Source organism: Lotus japonicus, chromosome 5 (genome assembly GCF_012489685.1).
Source record: "Lotus japonicus ecotype B-129 chromosome 5, LjGifu_v1.2".
NCBI classification, from domain to species: Eukaryota; Viridiplantae; Streptophyta; class Magnoliopsida; order Fabales; family Fabaceae; genus Lotus; species Lotus japonicus.
Genome location: NC_080045.1, coordinates 55,704,877 through 55,725,929, shown reverse-complemented (window position 1 = coordinate 55,725,929; position 21,053 = coordinate 55,704,877). Strand labels below are relative to the sequence as shown.

At 35.0% G+C, this 21,053-nt stretch overlaps 3 protein-coding genes across 3 annotated transcripts; 1 reads left to right on the top strand and 2 right to left on the bottom strand.

Moving 5' to 3' along the window:
- Positions 1-9,515: 9,515 nt before the first annotated feature.
- On the top strand, positions 9,516-11,818 carry LOC130721483 (polygalacturonase-like). The gene is made up of 4 exons (XM_057572285.1): positions 9,516-9,834; positions 10,199-10,519; positions 10,607-11,116; positions 11,220-11,818. Exons 1-4 carry the CDS (start codon positions 9,655-9,657, stop codon positions 11,451-11,453), a joined length of 1,245 nt encoding a protein of 414 aa, XP_057428268.1. The 5' UTR covers positions 9,516-9,654; the 3' UTR covers positions 11,454-11,818.
- Positions 11,819-16,532: 4,714 nt separating this feature from the next.
- On the bottom strand, positions 16,533-17,356 carry LOC130718409 (protein SEED AND ROOT HAIR PROTECTIVE PROTEIN-like). The gene is made up of 2 exons (XM_057568992.1): positions 17,105-17,356; positions 16,533-16,997 (listed from the first exon to the last, which is right to left on the bottom strand). The coding sequence occupies exons 1-2, from the start codon at positions 17,316-17,318 to the stop codon at positions 16,684-16,686; spliced, it is 528 nt and encodes a 175-aa protein (XP_057424975.1). The 5' UTR covers positions 17,319-17,356; the 3' UTR covers positions 16,533-16,683.
- Positions 17,357-19,047: 1,691 nt separating this feature from the next.
- LOC130721318 (proline-rich protein 3-like) lies at positions 19,048-20,591 on the bottom strand. Its single transcript, XM_057572083.1, has 2 exons — positions 19,930-20,591; positions 19,048-19,648 (listed from the first exon to the last, which is right to left on the bottom strand). The coding sequence occupies exons 1-2, from the start codon at positions 20,537-20,539 to the stop codon at positions 19,314-19,316; spliced, it is 945 nt and encodes a 314-aa protein (XP_057428066.1). The 5' UTR covers positions 20,540-20,591; the 3' UTR covers positions 19,048-19,313.
- Positions 20,592-21,053: the final 462 nt, after the last annotated feature.

Sequence of the window (21,053 nt, the reverse complement as noted above, 5' to 3'; positions counted from 1 at the left end):
AAAAACAGTTTGATACACCAAAAACATTCAGATCCAATCAAAGCGTTACTATTCTTTTGCCAATCATATATTTGAATTTTAAATAGCTTGACTTTTTACCTCCAGGCTTGAACGTTGTTTTGCAAGACTTTTTTCAATCATAAATGCTTGATTTGGTCCAAACATAACTACACGCTATTTCTGCATGACTTTTTTCAAACAATAAATGCATTAATTTTCACCTGTGCGTTGTTATTTGAAATCCATGTTTTTTCATTCATAATCCCACAATTCCATGTGTGCATTATCAATGCATTTGACTTTTTTAATTTTATGGACAATTAAAGAATCTTTTTAATTTTTTACGGAAAATTGATTGATTGGCCCGTGCCTACAACAAAATATATGATGACAATTATTTTCAAAAAAAGTCTCGATTTTGTAAGAAAATAACACGGTGATTTCATGTGAATAGAATCAGAAATAAATGAGGAATAATTTGACCGCACCGTTTATTACTAAAATACCGTAGGGAATAAAATCAGAGTGTGAACCCTAATTTCACACTATATATACCCCTCATGGCACATTTCTCCTCCATCATTCCCAGCATTTTCCATCATTCCTTGCATATTTCAACTTAACCTCCTTTTTGATGGCTTCAAGAATCGAGGATCTAGCAAAGGTCGATGCCTCCAAAGAAACCTGGACAATTGTTGCCAAAGTAAGTCATCTATGGCTTAGTCCGAGCCTATATGGCTCAAAACTACCCTTTTCAATGGACATGATACTTATGGATGACAAGGTATACTTTATTTTTTTTTTATTTAAACCTTTTTAATGTAATTTTTCTTATGCATTCGTAAATTGCTTAGTTTGTTTATTTTTAAAATGTCAAGGCTGCAAGATTCATGCTACTGTTAGGAAGACTTTGATATATCGATTTCAGTCTTCCCTAACTGAGGGAAAAGTATACCAGATTTCCTACTTTGGTGTGGGCGAGAGCGGACGTGATTTTCGCCCGACCGAGCATCCATTCAAGATCAACTTTGATATTCAGACTTCTGTACGACTACTACCTAACAAGGCTATCAACATAACGTCGTACTCTTTCGTTCCACTTGCTGACATTATGTATAAGGACCTTGATACATCATTCCTTATAGGTATTTACTCTTCTGCATCCTCTTGATCTTTTCAAAAATAGTAATTAATTTGTCTTAGCATTTTTTTGTTTACTTTTTTCACCAGATGTAATTGGAATTCTAACGGGCGCAAGTGGAGAACAAGAGTTCGAAAAGGATGGTACTAAACAGAAGAGGATAACTATAGAACTTGATCAAGATGGGTACACCTCATGTTCTTTGTTTATTAAAATGATCGATCCTAATTTTACCATTATGAAAATTCAATGATAAAACTATTTTTGTGAGTAGGGTTCGTGTTGAATGTGCTTTTTTCTGGAAATATGTTTCTGAGGTCATTTGTAACACCCCGATTTCGGTGGCGTCACTTTAGTAACCAAAATAAACTTAATGCGGAAAGACGTAAATAAATATATTTTTTTTTTGATAATAACTAAGACGAGACTGAATTAAATAAAACCCAAATGCGAAAGGCAACAGAACTAATATACAATATATATAACATCCCCCGCTGTAAGTAGCGACCTCGTCACGAGTAACCTCCAGTGACGGAAAGTAGAAAAATGTAACGCCCGTAGGCAAGATGTACAATCCCAAAATGATAGGTCAAGTGTCAGCAACACAAGCCCTCAAAAATAAGAATAAGTCAGAGCTATGACACTAACACCCAACCTTAGTAGACTCTAAACACCCATCCCCCATACTCCCATCATCGACTCTCATCTGGTCATGCATGAAGTCCGGGTCCACGTCGAAGGCTCAGTAGTAGTCATTTCGCTCCGGGTCTTCCCCGAACGACGAAGAATCACGAAAGAATCCACCGACGACATCTGACAAAAAGGGCATACATAGCCCCCCAAACACAGGTAGCACGTGCAAGGGTCAACTTACGGAATACAGTATGGAGAATACAAGACATCAGGTAAAGTATAAGGGGTATATATATATATATATATATATATATATATATATATATATGTTGTATATATACATATAAGTTCTGCATTGTCTACCCTAAGGTTTAAACATAGCATGTTATCAAATCTCTAGTACAATTCAATCATCAAAGCACATAACGATATTTATCAACATCTACTCATCAAAACACATAACGATGTTTATCAACATCAACTCCTATAAACACATAACGATGTTCATCAACATCAACTCATCCAAATCCCCAACGAATATAATTAGAGTGCATGATATGTCAATGCAACGTCAATGTCGACGATTCCGGAAGAAGTAGGCTGGGCACGATCGAGTCGGTCCTAACACTGGCATTGTGTCGACCATAACCCTCGGGTGTCACTTACAACCTTGACATAGCCAGATCAGTCCTAACCCTGCGGGTCGACTTTTCCCTCCGCTATGCCCGACAATCAACAGGTCGATCCTAACCTCACGGTCGATCATATCCCCCGTCGATGTCCGAATTACCCGAAGGCATAAACTGTACCCGAAGGCATAAACTGTACCCGAAGGCATAACCTGTACCCGAAGGCATAAACTGTATCTCATGATGATCTCCAAATCATCTGACTCATCTCTATCCGATGGTCAACACTGCTCAACGAGCAAAGAGCATCAACATGCTCGGAAACTACCCGTTTCCCGGCTTATCTCTCAGATAGCCCAACAACACAACTGCTCCCAGAGCACAAGAGTATCAACATACTCAAAACCTCTCAATATCTCGACACTTGGATCCGACGACACTTCTCGTTTTCCAAAAACTAAGATTTGACTCCTAAGCTTTCCTTCGAGATTATTATCATTATTAAAAGGTTTACAGGTTGTTTAATGTCTTATGAGTTTTCCTTACCAAATAGTTTCCACTTTATCTTATCGCAAATCTTATAAGTTCTCGGGATCTCCTAATCCCAAATGACTCCAGAGAATGTCTCGATCCACTAAAACCATACAAGGCCCGAATCCTCGTTCGTCCTATCAAACTTCCTCAAAACTCAAAATAAAATCGGCATGACCTGCCCGCTATTCTCACTCCTCAGAATCCCAGATATGAGTGAAAGCATAGTTAAATCAGTACAGTCAACCAGCATGTCATATATCCACATATTATGCAATAACCACGTAGCACTTAGCATATAAAGCATGCACCACACATCCTAAATTACCCACTTAGCACTTAGCACTTAGCATGAAATTCAATCTCAAAAGCATTCAGTAGATGAATCATCTACATTGTCAGCCGAAGCCTCAGAAAACATTTTACCAGTCAAACACAAACAAGTGCATAAACAATAAATCAAGTCGAATTCATCGACACCTAGAGCATTAACTAGCAAGGTAAGTTGCCCTTACCTCTAGTTATTCCAGCGTTCTCCTCAAACGTTCCTTCACAATGAGCTCCTTGATCTTCAGGAAATTCTTCAAAAGAACCTTTAGAGTAAACCACATAATTCCATCAAAATCTATCGGAAACTAAGCTATCAATACTCACTAAGGTTACACGAAGTAGTACATACTCCGAGGTACGATAACCTAGCGCGAAAGGACAAGTTTTCGAAAAAGGAATTTTCCTCCCTCCCCCTATAGGGCTCGGCCACTTTTGGTAATTGTGGGGCTCGATTTTTCTTCGATCAAACTTGGTTCCTATGCTATCAATAGCCGTAACTAAGGGTATTCTAAACTCGGAAAAATTATCGGATCGAAAACTGTCGCAGGGGTATTTTGGTCATGATTTTTAACTTAGAATTTCAAAACTGAAATCCCAAAAAGAAAATTTGACAGGGACGTCACTAACGACGTTTATGACAACTAATCCTACTAGCACTAAGCTAAGGCGATAGTTTTCAACCTAAAGGTTGAAGCTTTACTCCAAAAATGGGTATTTGAGGCTAAAATTGATTCCGGCGGAATTTCGGCGGCATAACGGAAAATCTAATCCGACAGAAGTGATCTTGGGCACGTAAGGAAGATGTTTAGAATCAAAAATGAAATATTCAGGATAGTTTTGCAAAAACCTCAAAACTATCAGCTCAGAAACGTCTATAGAAAAGCTATGGAAAAAGCGATCAGAGGTAAGGATTAGCGACTATACCTCGAAACCTTGAAGTAGCAACTGTCGAATCAACGATCAAGCAAGAAATGAAGAAAATCTCTTATCCTCCTCCCCTATGCAAACTCGCGGCCCTCTTGGTGGAAATGGGTAAGATTTTGTGATATTTTCTCATTCTTGGCTATATATAGAGGTTGGCAAAACGCGGTAAAATGAAAGTTTCGCGAATCTGATTTTTCTGGCTTCATTCTCCGTGAATTCTAAGATATGTTTTGGCGAAAGAATTCCAAAACTAAAATGAGGTCTCCTTGTGTTTTTGGTAACTAATGCGAAGTCGGTGTAAAACTATTTTACCCGATAAGTTACTTTTTGCATCGGATGTCGGAATAGAAAACTTCCTTCTGAAGAAAGATTGAAATCATCAAGAGAAATGGGTGTACGCGTGTAGAATCTTCATTTGATGTTCCGAATAGAAAAAGTCCTCATAGTCGGGTGATTCTAGGGTTTTGAAATACCAGGGTTTCAGTTTCGGCAAACTTCCGATGATTGGAATCGGACGTTCATAGATCCTAGAGTTTCGCCTTGAAACGATTGTGATATATGGAAAAAGAGAAGTTCTAACATTTCTCTGAAGATTTTTGGAATTAACTTTCATCATGCCTATAAGTGAAAACTAGCTATATACTAGGGTTTCTGACCTAGGTTTAAGCGTTTAACGATCGGTCAATAACTTAAATCGACTTCGATACAATCCTTTGACTTTTCCTGAACTTTCTCCTTCATAAATTTATTTCATTTGGTAAACTCTAGTTCAGGTTTCCCTTCACGATACATCAACCCTAATCGTGAATAGGATTCTATTTAGTTGGCATAAGTTTAAAAACTTGGGCCTTACATCATTGGTTATCTTTCATCGGTTGATGCAACCAATGTTGTCGTGGTTGTACAGTGTTGTAAGATCAAGTCATTCAAAGGTGTTAATTAATTTTTCAGAAGTTACTAAGATTTGAATTATTTAAACGTGTTTTATTTTTAATTTTAATTACTTTTTTACAGGTAAGACTAGCATTCAAAACGTTTATGGTGCTACTAGGGTTCTTTTTAATCCTCGGATTCAAGAAGCTGCCCCTCTCTGTGCTCGGTAAATTATATTCTGAAATAGTTATCACAAATATTGTTGATTTATTTTAACAATTTTTTTAATATTTAAGTTATCACAATATATAATTATGTTTTATCTCCAATTTGCATGTGAATTACTATTTTTGAAATAAATTGGAAATATATTTTAAAATTGTCAGAATTGAATTAGCTGATGAAAAGTCAAACTTTTAATTTCGAACTTAATGTTGTTGATTCTTTTAACCCTAAAACAATCAACATTAACTACACATTTTAATTATGGTAAACAGTGAGCCTCAGTTAGCTATGAGTCAAACACGGCCCACTATAAATGAATTTCCAATTAGCAAAAGCCCACAACGAGTCAGAAATTAATTTTGTCATTAAATACTATTTAATTTGAAACAGAATTTGGAAGATTAGTAATTTTGGTAATGATGCTCCACGTTTTTTACAAAGTTGATCATGGCACAATTAAAAAATCCTAAATCTAAGGGAAAAATAGACTCCACCTTTTAAGAATGATGTAAATCTGGCCATGATTGACTTTTGTAAATTTATAATGGAAGTATTAATGTAAACAATTATGGAATTAATTTCTAAAATAAATTAGAATCAATTAATGTGATATGTTTTGTCTTAAAAAGAAAAATAATTTGCAAGATAAAAACTTGCATTCTTTCCAACAAGATAATCTACAATTGTTTTGTAATAGAGTTGTTTCAATTAATCATATGTTTCTGAGGTCATTGGTTATCTTTCATCGGTTGATGCAACCAATGCTGTCGTGGTTGTACAGTGTTGTAAGATCAAGTCATTCAAAGGTGTTAATAATTTTTCAGAAGTTACTAAGATTTGAATTATTTAAACGTGTTTTATTTTTAATTTTAATTACTTTTTTACAGGTAAGACTAGCATTCAAAACGTTTATGGTGCTACTAGGGTTCTTTTTAATCCTCAGATTCAAGAAGCTGCCCCTCTCTTTGCTCGGTAAATTATATTCTGAAATAGTTATCACAAATATTGTTGATTTATTTTAACAATTGTTTTAATATTTAAGTTATCACAATATATAATTATGTTTTATCTCCAATTTGCATGTGAATTACTATTTTTGAAATAAATTGGAAATATATTTTAAAATTGTCAGAATTGAATTAGCTGATGAAAAGTCAAACTTTTAATTTCGAACTTAATGTTGTTGATTCTTTTAACCCTAAAACAATCAACATTAACTACACACTTTAATTATGGTAAACCGTGAGCCTCAGTTAGCTATGAGTCAAACACGGCCCACTATAAATGAATTTCCAATTAGCAAAAGCCCACAACGAGTCAGAAATTAATTTTGTCATTAAATACTATTTAATTTGAAACAGAATTTGGAAGATTAGTAATTTTGGTAATGATGCTCCACGTTTTTTACAAAGTTGATCATGGCACAATTAAAAAATCCTAAATCTAAGGGAAAAATAGACTCCACCTTTTAAGAATGATGTAAATCCGGCCATGATTGACTTTTGTAAATTTATAATGGAAGTATTAATGTAAACAATTATGGAATTAATTTCTAAAATAAATTAGAATCAATTAATGTGATATGTTTTGTCTTAAAAAGAAAAATAATTTGCAAGATAAAAACTTGCATTCTTTCCAACCAGATAATCTGCAATTTTTTTGTAATAGAGTTGTTTCAATTAATCATATGTATGTCTAATCCCTAGGTTTCTGGAGTCAAATGATCCTGCAGCACACATCATTAGCCTGCTTTAAGACTGTGCAAAAAAAATATCCCTAGAAGAAGATTTTCTGAAAAAGAATGATGGGAAAACCATCGAGCAACTCAAAGATCTCGCTGAAGTATATTGTTTACTTCATAACTCCACAATATTATTTATGTCCGTCCTAATAACATATGTTACAGTTATTTATTAATGCATTTTTTTTTATAGAAATCATTTTGTGTTGTACTTGGTACTGTTAAGTATATTGCAGAGGGTATGGTCTGGCATTACCCTGCGTGCAAGTGTAGCAAGAAAGTGTATCCTGTCGATGGCATGTATTTTTGTAAGCCATGTAACCGTCACATTGTTTCTCCAACTCACAAGTTTAGAATTCAACTAAGGGTTATGGATTCAAAAGACACAGCTACCTTTGTGTTATTTGATCAGGAGGCGTCTGCACTGCTGAACAAGTCATGTTCAGATCTGCTTGAAACTTATGTATGAATTTAAGTTCAATGACATAGCATTCATCTAACACTACCCGCAGCGTTGTCTATCAAGAAGTCTTTGAAAATATTTGATATGTATGTGCTGTTTTTTACTACAATTTTGTTGGGTTTATATTTTTTTAAATACCAAATCTGATATGTCTTTGTTTTAATTGTTGACAGTATAAATAAATGTCAAGCAGCTTATTGGTCATCTAACTTGAAGGATAATTTCGTTGCTATAAAGTTTGTTTTTAATTTTCAAATGATATATCAAGTTCATCTTTGTATTGCTTACTAATTATTACTCTGATATCTACTTTGTCCATTGTAGGTTATGTTGCTCAAATATTGAATTGGTAGCAAAATTCAACTTCAAGTCTTAAGTCATTATCACTGAACATGGACAGCAAGTTCTATTAAGCGATCATGCTATTGACATTTTTGTGATTTTTTAATTTGTTTGTTTTTGCAACGCATTCCGTAAAAACTTGGATTTATAATATTGTTCATGTGTTGACTTCGGTAGGCCATACAACGAATTCTATTTAACATTTTTAAGTTGATCTATTCACATACATGTTTGAACTTATTCTCTGTTATTTGATATTCTACAAATATATCTACACAATAAACGTAATCGCCGTGTCACGCATGGGTGAAAATGACTAGTTGACAGATATATAAGAATAATTTTTTTTCTTCAAAATTGATAATTAATAAGGATTGAAGTTTAGTACAATAATATATACACACTCCGGTCACTATTATAAGAAAAAACAACATATTTTAGATTCTTTGAATAATTGATGTATCTAGTCATTATTATAGACTAGATACATCATTTATTGAATTAACTTAAAAACTTGTTTTTTGCTTATAATAGTGACCGGAGGGGCTGGGGTATATATATATATATATATATATATATATATATATATATATATATATATATATATATATTTTGTGTGTAATCCATCAATAAATTTGGTGTCTATTTAGTAAAAACCATTAAAAAAAATTAGAGATATTTATTATTTTTTTCGTATTTATTATAATTTTGTAATTCCAAAATGTTAATTAACCACTAATTGTTAATATTTTTTCACACTAGTAATATTTTTTAAAAACTAATTTCATTATTAACGTCATTACATGTTCTTCATGTGTAATTAATTGTCTTAAGATTCTCTAAAAACTATATTCAAATTTGTGAATTTTTTTCTAATAATAATAAGAGTGTTGCTATTAATTAACCACGACACCACCTCTATTCATACGAGTTGCACTACACACGTAAACAAAAAAGATACTAGCAAAAGCTGGGATAAAAGAAAGGAAAGAAGGGAAGGTAAAAGATAAAAATCACAAGAGTCGTGCGTGTTGTGCAGAAATTTTATCGTGCTAAATAGCATCTCTCTAATAATAAAAATATTAAACAACTTCTACTATAACGGTAGTGACACTCTTGATGATACCCTTAAAGAAAAGTATGAGTTTGCATAACTTTTATACATAATTTCTAGCTTAATATACATTTTTATTATAAGATAAAACCTGAAATTTCAAGATATTTGGTACATGTTAAACCTCCTAATTATAAGCAATGTCCCACATGGAAAAATTCCCCTTTACAACGTTTCTTAGATGCTCCTCTATCGTTACCGAAATTGATTTTGAATAAGCACATTTAAATCAAAATGTGAATGCAATGTTGCTTGCAAAAGTGTCAATTAATGATATAATATAAATATGTAATCCTATATATATTTTTTGCATTCTATACATTTTCAACATTTGGTAGAAAACTAAGGGTTCATAATTAGAGGCCAGTTAGGCACGCTAATTTTAATGGATTTTTTTCTTTCATCAAAGTGATAACTATATGCATGGCTAATTGTGGAGGAAGTCAATACTAAATACAGAAAAGCTAAAATGAAAAATCTTCCACCATCCTGATTCATAGGAGGATGGTCACCAAAGATAGATTTCACAAACCGGCTGGGTATGAGGTATAAATGTGAAGGTTGGAGTCACATATTGACTCATCGAAATACATAGGAAAAGGGGGTTCTAAATTGCAGTTTGGTTGCGATAATAACAGCAACCACAATATCACATTGAAAGCTGCAATTTAAAACCTTATATATTCTGAATTTTTAGCTGCATTCACCATGGCTACGGAGATCATTTACTTCTTAGGCATTGTTTTCCTTTCTTGCAGCATGATAGATGCATCCCGTGGCCATGGGGCTCACCGTACCCTCCTCCAAGTTGGTGGCGGCGGTGGTCCTGCAGTTTTCAATGTGATGAAATATGGTGCGGTTGCTAATGACAAGACGGACAATGTTGATGTGAGTTAAATTAATTTTTTTACCTAGATTCAATGAATTCATTCCAAGATATCATTCTTTTGACATACAATCGCCATGCATATTAAGTGCAATTTTCAATCGCGGCAAACATTTGCGACGGTTTTTTTAACTGCTGCGTGCTAATATTTATGTTTGTATGTTATGGGAATCTATATATATGTTTACAAATTAAATTTTTTCCCTTAACTCTCTAAGTAAGGTTTAAGGTTCGAGTACTATGAGTGAAAGAATAATAAATATGGTGAAAAAAGAAAAATACATGAAAAAAAATGAATGAAGATATGTAAGGAAATAGGAAAAAACATGTTTGATGAAAATTTAATAATCTATGATATTTATGCAGGCATTTAGAGCTGCATGGGCAGACGCATGCAAAAAAAGCACAACTCAAGCAAAGCTTTTGATCCCAGCAGGAACATTTCGTGCTGGTCCAACTATGTTTGCAGGACCATGCACCAGCCCAAGCCCCATCACCATTGAAGTTGAAGGAACAGTTAAAGCTACCACTGACCTATCTGAGTATGTTAGTCCAGAATGGTTCACAATTCAAGACATTCATGGCTTGGTGTTGACTGGTAAAGGAGTTTTCGATGGCCAAGGAGCTGTTACTTGGCCGCTCAATGACTGCAAGAAAACCAAGGGCAATTGTGCTCCCCTCCCTGCGGTAAGCTTGTTGCACGAACATATATTAATAATCTTATATTATATTTCTAACACGTTTTTTATGCAATGTTGTATTTTATGAATGCAGTCACTGAAATTCTTTAAGGTGAACGATTCCATCGTTAGAGACATCACGTCGCTAAACAGCATGTATTTCCACTATCATATTCATGGCTGCAGCAACGTCACATTCACTAACCTCACCATAACAGCCCCCGGAAACAGTCCAAACACAGACGGCATGCACATCAGTACAAGCGATAGGATCACAGTCACTGACAGCACCATTGGAACCGGCGATGACTGCATTTCCATTGGACACAGCACCTTAAACATTTCTATCCACCGCATCACATGTGGTCCTGGTCATGGCATTAGCGTTGGAAGCCTAGGTAAGAGGCCGGATGAACAAAGTGTGAATGGCATCACCGTTACAAATTGCACCTTTGTGAACACAACCAACGGTGCTAGAATCAAAACATGGATTGGGACACACCCAGCTGAGGCAAAAAACATTGTCTATGAAGACATCATCTTGGACGGTGTTCAGAATCCCATTGTTATTGACCAAAGTTATGGTTCCAAGAAGAAAAGAGCGGTAATCAACTTAACTATACAAAGATGATGATTATCATTTTATTATTGAGACCTTTTTAGCTTTTTCAATATTCTTATAATGTGTACTATGTGTAAATGTGCAGCCATCAACTTCAGTGTGGAAGATCAGTGATGTTCATTTCCGCAAGATAAGAGGAACTACAGTATCAAACGTTGCAGTGTCTTTGCAATGCAGCTCAAAGAACCCCTGCGAAGGTGTTGAGGTAGCCGACGTGGATTTGGCTTATGCCGGCCGTCCAGGAAACACAACTTTCGTATCGTCTTGTTTGAATGCAAAAGCTACTTTTGGAGGGAAACTCAACCCCCCAGCTTGCTAATTTTTTTCATTAATTTTTCGTGAACCATAAAACCGCAATGACATCGGCGACACCAGCTTTTGTAGCAGTTTTAGACCTTCACAAACCGCACTTGATGGTTTTTTTTTAACTTTCCATTTTGTGTCACTTTGTAGCGGTTTGATCGCGACAAAAGTGGACGTCGCCAATTGTAGTTCACATATCAGCGTTGATTTTTTTACGAAGTAATATGGGTTCCATTTACCAGCATGGGATGCTAGTTGTTTGATGTCAAGTATGTAGATATGACACTCTTTGTTGATGTGTATATAGCTTGGACCTCGTGGAGGTAATGTCATCCTTAAAATATTGAAACTATGACCTTCTAATTAAGGTCTTCTTTTGAATCCTCCATTTTTCATTTCATTTACAAGGGCCTGAGCTCGCTCTAGTAACCCTATATTGTGCTTCCATCGTTCGTGAAATTGTCGCTACAAATATCAAATATATGATTGATTTAATGTTTTTAAACAAATCTGTTAGAAAGTCGTCTAAGGTTTGCGTTTGTTTTTCAGTTAAATAATCCATTTGCTACATATGGGAATTCTAAATTTCACATCCTAATACAATAAACATGAAAGAAACATTTGAGCTTCATTTAAATTTACATTCGATTCAGGTGAACTAAAAGTCAAATCGGCACTAAATCTTATGAAAATCATGAACATACTTTTTTTAAATCAAGGCAAACCTCTTTTGTAGTTGAATTCAAACAAAATTTGAGAAGGTTTTGTTTGGATTGGCTCATATCTTATCAGTTAGTTGAGAGAAATTGTTATTGTAGATGTGTGAGATAATTTGGTAGTTGAGAGAAACTCTCCTTATAAACTCTCCCTCTCACCTTGACTTTTCCGATGTGGGACTTGATTCCAACACTTGATTCCAACAATCTCCCCCTCAAGTGTGAGTCCCTCAACCACATCACCCATGGTCCTCCCGTATGCGGAAGCTATCCACCTTGCACCGTCGTTCGCTGCCAACGGAACCCGCTGCACCCATAGTCCTCCCGTCTGCGGAACTCGATTCCAACAATCTTCGTTGTGATCTATTGTAACTCTGAACAATTTCACGGGTGCCTACACCAACAGGTTTCAAATCATGTTGTGGGTTTACCCATTTGGATTGTTTTCTTTCTAGTCTAAATCCAAAACTCAACAAGGAACTTGCAAATGCGCTTGTATTCAGTGTCCCAGACTATTGGTTTAGCCAAACTGATGGAAACCAAGGTTAAGGTAATTGTGCAGAAACAAAACATTTACACTAATAGACGTTACTCATAATGGAAACAGGGGTGCTCTGGTCTCAAAGCGATTATATATCCTTCTCAAGAACATTTTTAGTTCTAATAGATTGCAATATGGGTTCCAAAAATACAAAAAGTAGTGCAGAAAGCTGATATATATGAAGCTCCTAAACATTTTGATATGGTACTCTTGGCCCAGTTCTTCTATCTCCATAAACTCGTTCAAGAAAATGTTTCATCACTCGACACGTGCAATGGATGACCGGAAGCAGAGGCAAGAGCAACGCAAGTAACACCATAGGCATAACCCAGCTTTTCAGTTTAACCGAGTGCGATGATGCCCATTGTTGATGATCCCTCACAACCACAGGGGAATAGAAATTTCCATTTTCAGTTGAAGTTGCTTCTTCAGGTGTAAAAACATCATCATCATCATCATGTGTCTCTGTTTCAAAGGATTTTCGATTCTCTTGAGGTTCCATGTCTAATGTTTGGGAAGCGTAGCTATTGAAACATTCTTCTTCAGTTCCACTATCGTTTGATGAGGCTGCACTCTCTGGTGGGAAATCATCGGATAGCACAATTTCCTGGCGGTGAAAGCATGATGGGCAGACCACTTCAATAGTGGTGTTATGGTCAGGAACAGGGTCAATACTTTCCTCCTGAAAACAAAAACAAAAAAAATCAAAATTGAGCTTTAATTCAATTTGTTTTGTACCTAGTAATATATATATACAGCAAGAGAAATTTGAATCACCGGAGAAGAAGGTTGGTTGATGTTCTTCATATTTGTTGTCTCATGGCTGTTGCAAATGAACAAGTTAAACTCAAGACACAAAATACATCGAGGAAAACCTTGAACAATAGAAAGACATGATAAAGTAAGTGAATGTTTGATACACGGTAAAGTCAAAATCACAGTTCACGATCCACAAATGACGAAGTTAGTTCTGTTTACTGTAATTTTGGCTCACCGTGATTTTCCACTAAATAAAAGGGATGTTATGTTACCATGGAACATCCTCATCATTGGTTGGGTTTGTTGAATGTTGAAGATGAGAGGGTAGACCTTGAGTTTCAATTTTTTGATCTTCTTGGCTCTTGGAGAATGAATTTTGTTGGGGTTGGGGTATGAAATTGGGACTAGGCTGCATTTGGACTCGCTTTTTCTTGTTTTTCTTGGTCACAAAAGACGCTACCGCAATGAAACCTGCTACTGCCAAGGCTCCACAACCCATGGCAAATCCCCCATTTCCACTTCTACCGCCACTATTACTAGTTTTGCTGCGTGTGACTTCACTGTTCTTGTTTTCATGCTTGTTTCCGGTTCTCAATTGTTCCTTTCCCATAGTTGTGTTGCTACTATATGGAGAGTTCTGTGTGAATTAATAGAAGTAGCTAGGTCCACCTCATTTTCAATGTAAAGTGTAAACTAGTTTGATATGCAAAGATTGATTAAAAATGTTTGGTTAATGTAGACTAACAATGGATTCATCTTTATTTACTGATATAATTAGCTACTTTGGCCTTATCTGGTGGCCCTTCCACGTGTTGAGGAGAATTTGTAATAGACACACTCCAGAGGAATGTGTTTGCACTTTGCATATGCCACATTTCACGGCAATCCCAGTTAGCAGGCTTGATAGTAAAAGATGAGCATTCGAATATCAAGTGTATCTATCATTTCGGATCCCGAAGATCCTAGTATCCTGCACTAAAACGGCATAGTTTGGAGTACTCTGAGGAAAATATAGTTTGTTATCACCTCGATTTCACTATGAACCGGAGTTGGTTCAAGTGTTGCATATTTAATTCTCCTTAAACAATGATTTAAATTTGGGATTGTCTAAATAACCCATGCCAAAAATTGGGTTAAATCACTCATTGTCCAAGTGTACCAATTATGTTATAACATGTGTTTTATATTATCCACCTCACTTAATCAAACTCTTTTATTTTTACATTTTAGTAATTTTTAATTCTATTAGATAATTTAATTACAGCATAAACCTATAATTTTATATAATGGCATATCACTCCTTTTGTAAAATAAAATACCTAAAGAAATCCTTAATCCTATTTTCTTCCATGCTCATCTCCTCTAAGCCTCCTCTCCTGCTACAACCTCATATATAGGCGACCGACCACCTTGTATTCGTGGCTTCATGGTAGCATAGGTATCATTGATGATTTAGGAAGCAAAGGCATGTTTGTTGTCAGATCTTATGCAAGGATGAACAACTTCCTCGAAAGCCTCACCGATTGATTACCAATACTTCTATTTTGCTGTTTGATTTAGGATTGATAGGATCTTATTATATTGTTGTTTCCAATTAGTATGTGTGTTGTTTGCATACGAAAGCAAACAGTTCGACATCAATGAAAATTGGGTATTTTTTATCCTGGAGAAAGCGTTCAAAGGAGATAAGCGTGGACCAAAATATGATTATGTATTCTTTGAGTATTTTTACAAAAGGAGTGATATATGATTATGTATTCTTTGAGTATTTTTACAAAAGGAGTGATATGCTGTTATCTAAAATTATCGGTTTATTCTGTAATTAAATTATCTAATAAATTAAATATTATGAAAACATAAAATAAAAGATTTTAATTAAGTGAGGTGGATAATATAAAACACATGTTATAACATGATTGGTACATTTGGACAATGGGTGATTTAACCCAATTTTTGGCATTGGTTATTTAGACAACCCCTTTAAATTTAAGTCTTATGAATAGAAAAGTCTCTCATAGGGAGAATTAGACCCCACCAAGTTGTAAATGTTTATGATCTGAACAAAATTACTTCGCGTGAAGGATGTGTCTTACACTAGAGAAAGAAAACACATTAGATTTCACTTACACCAATATAGAGATAATAATAGAAGAGACACAATGTGAGACACCATGAACAGTGTGGTAGAAAAAGAAGTGAAAGATAAAAAAAAATGAAATAAAAGAGAAAGCATGTGTATGAATATATCGAAATTGTATTCGAGCTTATGTTATTTTATTTTTTATATATATTAATTAGAAGGATTGCCCCAAAGGAGAACACTTGTCTCAAACCACTTCAGCGAGATCTATTTTATAAATAACTAGGGGTGTTTGTCGGTTTTTTACCCCACCGGTGCAATTTATCACCAATAATTATGAATTTAGTGCAACTTTATTTTTATTTACGAGTTTGGTGTATATCGCCATCAATCCTTACACATTGGCTAAAAGCTCTTCCAGGGGGTGTAGAGTGATCGCAGTGCATGAAAAAGTACAAACAAGTAGGAATTCCTAGTAAGGCGTTTAGGTGAAAGGACACGTGACTAAACTAATTGCACATCAAAATGAGAGATATTCTCAAATTGTATAGGTATGAGACGATATAATTGAGGAGATTTTATAAGATCTGATAGGTGTTACTCATAACAACAAGGTGCGCTCTTTTTTTCGGGAGCTCAGTCAGTAGAAACTTCAAGGTTCACCATACTTTTCTTGGAGCAATCTATGATGAGATCGATGTGTGACCTTTTAAGAAGTTTTCTAAATAAGTCCGTGAGTGGGGACAAAATATGCTTAAAAGCTTCGGAGGTTGTTACCGTGAAGACAATGTCAAATCAACATGTTATGGACTGAAAGCCGATACACATTCTTAGATTAGAGAACAAATTATGGGTAAAATGGATGGTTGAAAAGGAATCTCTACTAAACCAAGGCTTGAAATAAGATCTTAACTAAAGCCAAACGAAATTGCACACACAAAGCCATCCATATTGTTAACTCAAAATTATTTATATAAGTGAAATGATTGAAATAAAGGGTAAACAAACCTGCATCTCATTTCACTTTAAAATTAGGTAGATATATAACCACCTAATTAATGGTGTACACTTGTAATTTTCCAAATCAATAATCTAATATTGAGTCTCTCCCAAATACATATTTATATGCTTTCTTCCTAAAATTGATTCATTAAGGGGAAGAGGTGAAAAGGAAAGGCCCCACGGTGTACAAGTTCATGTTCTTGTCATGGAGGAAGCGATAGGAATGAAGCACAGCACCACTAATTCCTTTGTTTATGTCTGAGGGGTCACTGCAATTGTTCCAAGGAGAGGCTTCAAGGAAAGCTCTGCACTCCTTCAGTACCCGTTTTTCTGCAACATCCAATGGACACATCGTTGCAAGGAAATAGCCCTTGGCATCGGTTGCCTCACTTAAGAAAGACAATGGTGTCGTTTCAAATCCATATTCGTCAGCAGCCACACATGTTATCCTCGTCAAAGCCCCTATATGAATATCAAACAAACACACCAATAATCATGTTTATTAGTTTATGGCTATGTTACGTTAATTATGTGGTACAACACACTATGCAAATTAAGAAAATAATTACCTTCAAGTGGGATGAGTTTAGAGCCAGATTTGCAATAAACAAGGCCTTGAATTGCAATGTTGCTGGATAGAAGTTTTCCATCTTCCAATTTTGGTTTCTTGGTGACATTTTCTTCTGAGCCATAGTCACCAACGGTTGCAAAACTACCTGTGAGAAACAGGGATGTGAAAAGCATGAAAGACAGAACGAAGAAATGGATAGAGGCCATTTTCATGTCTAATGTAACGTTGAAAACAGGTTGATTGATTTCTCAAATTAAAGGAAGACGGCCTTATATAGAGGTCATTCTCAATAATGTGTCACAATAAATATTTATAGGAAGTAGGATGTGACATGGATGCACGATCAATACTTGAACTGCATGACGGGTACATTATTGGATTACATATTACTGCTACAAGGACAGCTTAACATATTTTCAATATATTATTCAATAAAGATATTAAGGTGCAGTGCATGGAGAAGAATCTCTCTCTCTTTCATATTTTTGGTTGATTGCCAATTCTAGCTAATTAGTGTGGTTTCATTACTTTCATACTTTTTTAAGTATTGCTTCTATACATTTAGTAAATGAAAAATGCTAACCTCTGTTTACATTCATAATCACTTACATGCATTGAACTATGAATTTGAATTCTCTGCAGCTGAATGTTGTCTACATCCCAATGCAACAATAATTCTATAAGTTTTTAATTATTTGTCAAAATACATTTAATAATCATAAAATAATCATAGCCATTAAGGATAAAATGGAGTGTTCAGATTTTGCATGAAAGAGATGCGCTACTGAAGAAGATCCTTATTCGTTGAATCGGAATTTGGATCCTCACTGCTGAAGAGGATCCTTATTCGTTGAAACGGAATTTGGATCCTTAGTTAAGATTCTTAGCTATTAAAGTTAAGATTTTGCAAGAGAATGATGCACTGCCGAAGAAGATCCTTATTCATTTATTGAATCAGAATTTGGATCCTCTGCATATGAATGTTCTCTGCATCTCTCTGCAATAGTAACTCTACATGCTTTTAATTATATGTTTAATAATCATGAAATAATATTAGCTGTTAAAAGATAAATTGAGGGTTAAGATTTTGCATGAGCAATATGAACTATTGGAGATGATATACTTATATTTTTTTTTGTTAAGTTCCTTATATTTTTTTGTTTGAGGGTTTACATTCCTTATAGACTTTCAAGTGTAACAAAAAAAAACTAGACTTTCAAGAAGACAAGTCAAAACCTAATAAAAAAAAGGTTTATGATATAGAGCTAAATTTTGTTAAGTAGTCCAGACCTATTTATGCAACGCATTGAACTTATATATTTTCACCACAAAATCTATCAAAGAAAGTTGTGATTCATCAAGTAATATTTTGAGTATTTTTTGTTTATATTGGTATTTACTATAGAATCCCCTTTGTATAAAATAGCCGTTGTGATTTATTTATTCTTAGTTCCATGTTGATTATCATTTTCTGCTTAGTATTAAGAGTTCTAATTTGTCCCAACGGCCTCAAGAATCTGGTATGAATGCATCAAATGGTAGGGTTTAAGTGCTCCTCTGCCCTGTTCTTGTGTTCACATGTTCTGGTTTAATAATACATATATGTTTGGCACTCCTTGTTTAGATTATGTGTAGCTTTATGTTGCTTTTGCTGTCTTTTGGGAAACCTGGATTGGTAGAAAGTAGAAACAATGTGACCTTTTTGGCCTTGAGTTTTTATAGCGAGTTTGTTGTCTTTAAAAGGCTTAACAGGTAGTGGTGTTGTATTCCATTGGGATGTAAGTCGATGAATGAGTTTGAGTACCAACTGTACTCATCATGGAACATATGAATTCTAGTTGCTAATAAAAAAAAGTAAGAGTTCTGATTTAAATAAATATAACATTAAAACCCTACCGAACCTTGACATAAATCTAATTAAGATCAAATTTACATATGATCTGAAGGAATAACGGTTGGCTCAGAACCTTACTTTATATATATATGTTGATGCTGATATCAATATCAGAACAATGTATTAAAATATGACATAGTAAATCTCTTAAAGGGGAGGAGGCTTCAAGCCATCACCAATTCCTCCAACCAACGAATTGTGAAATCAATACATAGCAAAGAATTAGAAAAAAAAACAACACAACAAATGAAAACAAAAACAAGAAAACAGCATTCTTCAACTTTGCAGCCATTTCATGTCAATAGAAACTGTTTCAGTAACCACTGGGGACTGGTACTTTAGGTTGAGATGTGTAGAAGAAAGGTTTCACGGAGTACAACTTGGTCTTATTGTCAATGAGGCGATAAGAAGAAAGGCGAGCACCACTGATTCCATAGTTCACATCAGTGGGAACTTTACAGTTTTCTAATGGAGAACTCTCTAGGTATGCTTTGCATTCAGTAAACTTCAATTCAGACCCAAGCTCAGCAAGTGACAATTTAGCTAGGAAATAGCCTTTACTATCTGTTACATGACTCCATACTGATATAGGGCCTGACTCATATCCAAGTTCACTAACACATCCACATGTAACTCGTACCACAGCTCCTGTAACATGTTAAATGCTATTAAAGGATCGCAATCGCAATTTAAAACTATAATGATCATTATTCACAGGTGACAACACATGCTGTGAGAAATTTTGAAAAAAAAATAGGAAGAATCATTTCATGATCAGACCAAGAAAAACATTGTTCACAGATTAAAAGAGTTTCTCTGCAAATAAATTTTAGCACATAAGAAAAGCATATTGTAAAGAAGATTTACCAAATGCTAGTTGTAATAACATGATTCATAGGTGGACTATACTGCCTTTTTAATAAAGTTACCTTGAATTGGGAAGTAATTAGAGCCTGATTTGCACAGAACAATGCCTTGGACACCAATAACTGTTGGCAGAAATTGCTTTTCACTTTCTCCTTTGGGTTTGGGGGCTTCATAGTCTGGTTTTGTTGGGTATGCTTTGTAACCTGTTTTGAATTTGGGTTTCTCTAACTTTGGTGCTGGTAACTGTGGCTTTTCACCTTCTCCTTTTGGTTTGGGAATTTCATAATCTGGTTTTGCTGGGTGTGGTAATTTGTAATATGTTTCTGGTTTGGGCTTCTCTAACTTGGGTGCTGGTAACTGTGGCTTTTCAACTTCTCCTTTTGGTTTGGGAATGACATAGTCTGGTTTTGTTGGGTGTGGTAATTTGTAATATGTTTCGGGTTTGGGTTTCTCTAACTTTGGTGCTGCTGGTAAGTGTGGCTTTTCACCTTCTCCTTTTCGTTTGGGGACTTCATAGTCTGGTTTTGTTGGCTGTGGTTTGTAATCTGTTTCAGGTTTGGGTTTCTCTAACTTTTGTGTCTGACCATCCCCATAATAATCAGTTGCAGAAGCAATGGCTAGTAATGCAAAAAGAAAGATGGAGGTTGCAAAGGTGGATTGAAGAAAAGCCATTGTGAGTTTCTTTGTAATAAAGAAAGGCTTTCAAAGTAGTGGTGAGCTACTGATTCACCAATGCCTTGGGTATTTATAGAGATCTTAAATGATTGTCTAACTATATATGCTTATAATAAATTATGGAATTGGGGGAGAAAAATATAGTATATGGATGATTTGGCAAATATAGTTGGTTGCACGTCATGGAGTTAGAATCCACATAATTGTATGTGAATACTGAATAAAACGTGGGAAGCCTTTACTTTGAGTCCTTGAACGTGCTTTTCACATCTTTAGATATTGTACATTGTACAAGGCATAAGGTGTCATTGGCAGAGTGCTTTCTTTCAAGAGTAATGTATGTCTCATCCATGTAGTTGATTGGTATTAGTTTTGTGTTAGTGTACCCCATTTGGTTGTATTCATATAAAACAGTTGTATCTGCTATTGATCCATCAAATTAGTGAATCCCATCTCAGATTCTCTCTTTTTCTAATTTCATCAGATGGTAACAATTCTCCTTGAGCTCTAT